The sequence below is a fragment of the Lissotriton vulgaris genome, chromosome 7 (assembly GCF_964263255.1).
Source record: "Lissotriton vulgaris chromosome 7, aLisVul1.2, whole genome shotgun sequence".
NCBI lineage: Eukaryota > Metazoa > Chordata > Amphibia > Caudata > Salamandridae > Lissotriton > Lissotriton vulgaris.
In genome coordinates this window covers 349,407,233-349,415,290 of record NC_141695.1, presented here as the reverse complement: position 1 = coordinate 349,415,290, position 8,058 = coordinate 349,407,233, and the positions used below count along the sequence as shown (strand labels likewise).

Below are 8,058 nucleotides of genomic sequence, written 5' to 3'. Positions count from 1 at the left end.
AGCGCATAGCGATGTTGTGGTGCCCGTGAGTGATGCTGTGGTGGTGCTGAGTGATGCTGTATACTATATTATGTTTTGTTTTGCTATCCTATGTTTTTTTATGCTATGCTATGTTTTGCTATCCTATGCTTTGATTTGTTATGCTATACTATGCTGTGGTTTGTTATGCTATGTTATGTTTTGTTATGCTATGCTATGTTTGCTGTGCTACGCTTTGTTATGCTATGCTATGTATGTTATGATATGCTATGTTTTGTTGTGTTTTATTATGCTATGCTTTGTTTTGCTATGCTATGTTTTGTTATGTTATGCTATGTTTTGTTTTGATATCCTATGCTTTGCTTTGTTATGCTATGCTATGTTTTGTTGTGTTTTGTTATCCTATGCTGTGTTTTGTTATGATACGCGATGCTGTGCTTTGTTGTGTTTTTCTATGCTAAGCTTTGTTATGCTATGCTATGTTTTGTTGTGTTTTGTTATCCTATGATGTGTTTTGTTATGCTACGCTATGCTGTGCTTTGTTGTGTTTTTCTATGCTAAGCTTTGTTATGCTATGCTATGTTTTGTTGTGCTTTATTACGCTATGCTTTGTTTTGCTATGCTATGTTTTGTTATGCTATGTTTTGTTATGCTATGGTATGCTTTGTTATGCTATGTTTTGTTATGCTATGCTAAGCTTTCTTTTGTTATGCTATGTTTTGTTGTGTTTTGTTATGCTATGTTTTGCTATGCTATGTTTTGTTGTTTTGTTATGCTACGCTATGTTTTGTTGTGTTTTGCTGTTTTGTTATGCTATGTTTGTTATGCTATGCTTTGTTTTGTAATGTTATGCTATGTTTTGTTATCCTAAGCTATGTTTTGTTCTGCTATGTTGTGTTGTGTTTTGTTATGCTATGCTATGTTTTGTTTTGCAATGCTTTATGTTATGCTATGTTTTGTTTTGTTATGCTATGTTATGTTATGCTATGCTATGTTTTGCTATCATATGCTTTTTTTTGTTATGCTATGCTATGCTGCGTTTTGTTATGCTATGCTATGTTTTGTTATGCTGGTGAGGGTGTGTGAGGGTGTGTATGAGGGTGAGAGGGTTGTGAGGGTGAGTGAGGGTGTGTGAGGGTGAGGGTGAGGGAGGGTGAAGGGGTGTGAGGGTGGGAGGGTGAGGGTGTGTGAGGGTGAGTGAGGGTGAGGGGGTGTGAGGGTGAGGGGGTGTGAGGGTGAGGGTGTGAGGGTGAGGGTGTGTGAGGGTGAGTGTGAGTGTGTGAGGGTGAGAGGGTGTGTGAGGGTGTGTGTGAAGGTGAGGGTGTGTGAGGGTGAGAGGGTTGTGAGGGTGAGTGAGGGTGAGGGTGAGGGTGAGGGAGGGTTAGGGGGTGTGAGGGTGTGAGGGTGGGGGGTGTGAGGGTGAGGGTGTGTGAGGGTGTGAAGGTGAGCGTGTGAGGGTGTGTGAGGGTGAGGGGGTATGAAGGTGTGTGAGGGTGAGGGGTGTGAGGGTGAGTGAGGGTGTGTGAGGGTGAGGGTGAGGGAGGGTGAGGGGGTGTGAGGGGGTGTGAGGGTGTGAGGGTGAAAGGGTTGTGAGGGTGAGAGGGTTGTGAGGGTGAGTGGGTGTGAGGGTGATGGTGTGTGAGGGTCAGGGGGTGTGAGGGTGGGTGAGAGTGTGTGTGAGGGTGAGAGGGTGTCTGTGTCGCATACTTGTTTATTAATCCTTTAGGTATTCTGCCAATCTAGCAATCTAGCAAGAAAATTTAAGAACTCATTAAATCTACTATTACAACACTCTTCACTCCACGGAATGAAAAAAAATAGATAAATCCATTCTATGGCACAGCATGCCCCTAACACTTTCTCTTGCAATGGATGCTTTGTCTAAGGGGTCCTAGAGCCCGGGGGGCACTGCCAGGCTTTCATAGCTGCGCTAACAACCTCTACTGAAGCAGAAAAGTCACAGACTCTTAAATTGATGTACTCATATTGTCTAGCTTGGGGGATAAAAGGTGGAGTTAGCCCCTCAGGGGTCGCATTTGAGTGGCTGACAGAATACATTATTTTAACGCAAAGTTCTAAACAATCGTTATTAGGCGCTTCCTGGCTCAACAGCGAACCCTGTTTTTTTTCCTCGGTGCTTAATCCAGCCTGTTGGTTTGCTTTCTCAGTTTTGCCAAACATGATACAGATTATAGTAAAAGACAGGATGATGTGCGGAAAACAAAAACTTGGTCAAGCGCAAGGCCATCATTAAAACCCAAGTTTAGTGGCTTCAGCAATTTAGGCACTAAACCGCATCTCTTCCAGTCGAGGTCACATACAGATCTCATCAGCAGGAGGTTAACTGAATGTGATGCCTCGCAACGTAGTTGAAGACCAGAGTTGTAACCTCAGCTACCCCCATGTTGATAAATGAGCGGTGTGATCGGAGGCAAATGGCAGTGTGTCTGCCTTACTTAATTCTATTTCCAAAATTGTTAGCTCTTAAAAAATACTAAAAGCTGGAAATGTTGACTACAAAAAAATGCGACATGTGCCCGACTTCCCTCAGCCGCTCGTCCTCTGAAGACGACACTTCACTGCGGGTTCTCAAAGCTGAGCGAGTTCTGTTGACCCAAGCCCGGTGTCGCCTGATAAATCCTCGGCGGAGGAGGGCTTGCACACAGCATTCATTTGCTGATAAGGCCAGTGTGGAGAAGAAACAAATATGCATTTCCCCTGGAACAGAAAGCTCGCGCACACAGCATTTACAAACTGAAGGACAGGCTGGCCTAAGTAACTAGTCCTGGTACCTTGCACTGAGAATAATGACGGAATAGTAATGGCCATAAATGCCGTCAAAAGTGGGTACGAAGAAAGATAGCCGCTGTACATAATGGAAGTGCGAACCCTTAGTATGACAGAACAAGAAGACGGGGGAGGAAGGAAGGGGTTTAGCAAATGGAGCGCTGAAAGTGTAAGTGTGCTTGCGGGCACCGAGTAGGAAGACAACAAAAAAAAACAAGGTTTTAATTTGTAAAGTGCCACTCTGTACCCTGAAAAAACCCACAAAGTTATCATAAAAAAAATTAAAGTGCCACTGAATACAAGGGCTGTTGTAATATAAGTGATGGTGCCGCATGTGGCAGATGTAGGATGGTACATAAATATTAATAGTTTAGTGTAAAGGAGGTTCTACAAAAACATGTTTGTGGGGGCGAAAAGGAGGTCGGATTGATGGAGCAGAGCTCCAGTCAGTCAAACACCTAATTAGGGGGAGGAGAAGTAAGTGATGTCGAGTCCGCTGGGGGAAGCAACAGATGGCTTTGGTGTGGACGCGCTTCGCGCGCTGAATGGAAAGCTCGTGCAGCAGGAGGGGGAGCGGATCCCTTTGAAGTGACAGTTAGAGTTGCATCAGGAAAGCTAAACCAACAGGCGGATGCACGTTCACGATCACATGCACTTGTGGAAATCCGCCGGCTGGTTTAGCTTTCCTGATGCAACCCTATAATTCTCGCTATTCATTCGTTGCGGAATGGAATAGCGAGACCTACAAACTGGCCTCTAGGCCACATCTTCCCATAGGTAAACATAATGCAATATACCGAAAAAAAAAGTTTTAACATTTATTGTCAAACAATTTACTAAAAGTACCCCAACACCAGTCTTTACAGTTAGGACATTGTTCAATGTCTTTTTTTAAATGCAAATTCTTCACTTATAAGAAACCAAGAAGTCCTATAAATCGGATTTTCCATTGAGCATATGTCCAGTTTGTGGAGTGTGGACAGTGTCTAAATGTCCCTAGGGCTGTTCACTCTTGAAGAGCTCTGGTGCTGCTATTCTTGGCACAGCATTTGGTGGACCTTGGACATGGGGACCGCCACCTGCCGCTTCTTGCCGAAGGCGTTCCAGTTGACCTTGGTGTCCCTTTTGCCGAAGCGCAGACCGAAGGAGTTCACATTGTAGCCAGCGGTTTCCTGCCTCTTCTGGCGTCCCAAGAAGTCGAAGATGGGCAACATGTCCTCAGCATAGTCCTTCCACAGAGCCCAGGGGTCAACAACAGCAGAGGTTCCATAGCTTGGCTGGATGGACAGGTTCTCGACCTCTAGAAGTGAGGCCACTATGATGGATTCAAACAGACTGCAGAGGTCATTGGTGGCAGCTGCTGCTCTGATCCTGTCGCTGTCCCGGACACTTCCTACTCCCCCGGGGAAAACAAGCACACAGGTTAACATGAAGCGCCTTCTCAAACCAAGACAGGATATCCTTCATTTAATGTCTATACAGAGAAGAAGAGCTGTCTCGTGATGGGTTGAAGGCATGTATCACATATAGAACTGAAGGAAAGGAAGCATGGAGGGCTTATAGCACTGATTGAGTGATGGAAATAGTCACACTATAAGCCATTGATAGTAAAATATCAAAGGTGTACATCACAGATAAATGAGGTGAGAGCAATCCCCGGAGCAGATGGCCCACCAAGAGCTGCTTATGGAAATATCCAAAGGACACATCACACAACTATTGGTAGAACATTTGTACCTCATCACAGAATTAAATTGTGCAACTGATAAACTTTTCCACAATGTAAGTTGCAGAAAGAGCTACGGATGAAAATATCAAAAGTATATTTCGCACAGTTCCTGGTATGAACGTCACACAGTACACAATTTGTGCCTATTGGCAAAGGGAGTTTGGAGTGCACCAGTGGTAGGAACTCTTTAATTCTTACTCAAACTATTTTAAATGTAAGTAAAATGAGAATATTCATGAACTATTTCTGTGGTTAGTATATTCAGAAATTGTAATAAAGTGTCCTTTTTGCATGGTCACCCATCCACACTTTTTACCCCAATGCTGATGGTTTTGACTCTACTGATACATGTGAATTGGTACTCCCAATCAGCAAAGACTTTAACTATAGGTACCATTTACCAGGGACATATTGATCCCTGGTAAATGATACCAGTGGTACCCATCGTATGGGAGTTAAAGAAATCACCTGGAACTGAAGCACTGGATGTGACACCCTAAGTGACCCAAGTAAACAGATCGCAACAGTCCTGTCGTTGCAGACTGCAGGAGAAGTGCAAACTCCTCAAACACAACTTTGTTCTCACCAACTGTGGCAAGGTCAAAACACTAGTTTTAATATATGCTAGTCACTGCTAAGGAAGGCCCCCTTAGCCAAGGAGGCAGGCTGCCTTATATTAAAGCTGTGTACAAGACGTGCAAGCTTATATGTCTCTATAGTAGCATCTTTTCATTAAGGGAAATATATATCTAGAGGTGATCAGCGGTCCATACGATAACATGGGTTGACACCCAAGCACCCCTGACACTGCCAGCTCCATTTTGATACCAATGAAATAAGTTGTGTTTGGCATCAAGCAACTTACCTCATCACCACTGCCATAATTCCCTTGTCAGAGTCCATGTGGCAGGGACCCTAGTGAATACCTTAAAGGTTGCCCACCTGCTTACACATGCCTGTGTGTGATGACAGCCTACAGCTACTGCCTCCCAGACAGGAATCTGACCCCATGCCTGGAGGTGTGAACACTCCCGGGAGTCAGAAACAAAGGCAGGGGGTTGGAAGGATGTGACACCTCTCTCTCTGACAGGATGGCTAGTGGAGTGGCACATCAAGGCTGTTAACTTCAAAGATTATCCTGCATTTGATATGCCTCCACCCTGCCTTTGAAAGGATGAAACAACCACCTCTATACTCCCAGGCACATTTGCATACGGGGAGGTGCAAAATGATGTAGTCAGGAGATGTACACCCCCAGAAGATGAGCCACACCCCTACATGGGTTGGCTGATCTGTACAGCGAAAGAAGGTTTCATACATTTTTAAAAGTGGCAGATTAGAGGACTCTGGGTAGAAAAGGTGACACACACATGGATGTGGTCCCCTCAGGGGTGGATTAGCTGCTGAGGCTATTAGTCCATTGTCTCCTGTGCTTGTTTTTAATGTTGCCCCCAGGTGGACCAGGTCCCAGGGGCATGCAGAGATTTTTTTTTAGAACATGGAGGGGGCACACAAGGCCCCTCTCTAAAGGCTTATTTATGCTTTGGGATCTAGCCCCACCCGCCCCCCTGGGATAATTTGAAATAAAATATATAGGGCTCTGGGGACCACCACCTCCCCGGGGGTTTCTTTTTTTTTTTAAAGGAGGGGGGCACATGGACCCTCCGCCCCCAAATCCCCTCCTAGGGCTTTCAGAATCCCAAGGAGGGTCATTTGGGATGTCATCAGTGTTGCCAAGGACCTGGTCATGAGTGATGTAATTTGTGAGGTCATAAGCAGTGCATTACGGGGGCTTAAGTTATAGTTAGCTCAGGTAACTATAACTGCTGAATTTCACTGGTTTTGTACAAGTGAAATTTGAGCCTAACTATAACGTCCCTGAAAGCTATGTTTTTTTCATTGAATGTCTACATTTTTTAAATTATATTTACTAACTACAACATCCTTAGTTTTTTCAGTGAATATATATGAATACATATGCTTAGACCATTTTACGTTCAAAAGACAGTCAACAAAAAATCATGTGTGACTCTGTGACCGTTTCAAGATTGTATCTACAAAAGTGATACTTAAGGTAATTTCTCTTGTACTTGTGCTTGATGCATTTTACCTATGTCAAAAAAACAAAAAATGAATTGAAGAATTGTATTTTGATTTCCCAACATATAGCCAGTGACTGATAGACATGGCTTTTGATGGTATCGCAGAGGGGGGCTCGAGAGCCTGCGCCATAACGGTCGCCGTGCCCCTCTCCTCCGCCAGGAATAGGTCATCACGCCGGTTTTGGCGCGCAAATAGCCTGGGTGCCAAAACATCCTGGGTTCGCTGTTCCCCCTCCACCGTGGGGGCCGCCGGGGCCAATGGGGAGAAGCGTGATACAAACCCCCCAATAAGGGGCCTAGCTAGCAGGCAGGCTAGGAAACAAAGGAGTGGGGGGGAATATAAGGCCTGCTCCCCCAGGCGAGCTCCATGTCTACGGCCGGAGCTGGGGGAGCAGCACCTGGAGAGGAATATTCCCACGCACCCACACCAAAGGAACAGCAATGTCGCAGGCTGGAGCATAGGGACAAGCGTGGCAGAGAACTACGCGGATAAGGGTTGGTAACGAGGCACACCGGAGGGCGGTGTGCCAGGACGGGACCACTAACCTTGGGATGCCTCACGACCGGGAGAGCTGGCCAAAGGGCAGAGGGTAAGACCACTCACTCACCTTCAGATGCCTCACGGCTGGGTGAGGCGGCTTACCAAAAAGGGGGGGGTAGCAAAAATGGAGACGGCGCTCGCAACCCAGCAACCGCCGGATGGCAGGGCACAACCAGACCCGGAAAGGTAGCGAGTCATGGCCTAACTCCCGGGACAGAAGCTACCCCTCCCCCCTTTGCACAAGGGGAGCCCAAATCCAACCTACCAAAAAAGAAGAACGTCCCGCAAGGGCAAAAAAAAGACTAAACAGCAGAATGCAAAAGTTATGTATATTTTCACTGTATTCCAAAATAAAAACTGCGGCCAACAAATGACCACAAAAGACAGAGGTGTATATTGGTTTATTTAGTTGGCAGAATGGGAATGCAGTATGATGAATGGTACAAAAAGGGGAGGTGGGGGCGAGTGCGAAGGTTATGTAACTAACATTTAATAAAGTGTTTTCTAAACAATTCTAAACTAGGAGGAAAATTGGGGTTTAAGTTAAACTTAAGACCAAAACTTAAGTTTAACTGAGACATAATCTTAACTTTATGACTTTCGGTATCCACAAAGGGCATTTAGGAGTAGTAAAGTTAGGACTTTGTGAATACCTAAAGTCGTAATGTTATGATTTTGTCTCGGATTACTTTTGTGAATAGGCCCCCTGTGTCAAAGTCAGCAGGTACTTGGATAATTCTTTCTCCATCTCCATTTATATTTTCATGGGCAGTTTCTAGTTGTATGCAGAACAAAGTTGATTTTTAAAGAAAAACACTTTTCGCCCCGCCTCGATGCCTTGATTGATTTTCACAAAATAAACCACCAGATACCAGAAATTATTTTCTGGTGTTCAATGGGGGTGCATAGAGGTGGAGGGC

At 45.1% G+C, this 8,058-nt stretch overlaps 1 protein-coding gene across 1 annotated transcript in view; it reads right to left on the bottom strand.

Annotated features, from left to right (window-relative positions):
* Window positions 1–3,628: 3,628 nt before the first annotated feature.
* Window positions 3,629–8,058, bottom strand: part of LOC147701567 (uncharacterized) — a 63,437-nt gene continuing 59,007 nt past the window's right edge. Inside the window, exon 3 of the mRNA XM_086928674.1 lies at window positions 3,629–4,159. Coding sequence (XP_086784800.1) covers window positions 3,798–4,159 — 362 coding nt within the window. The 3' untranslated portion in view covers window positions 3,629–3,797. The remainder of the gene's footprint in view (window positions 4,160–8,058) is intronic.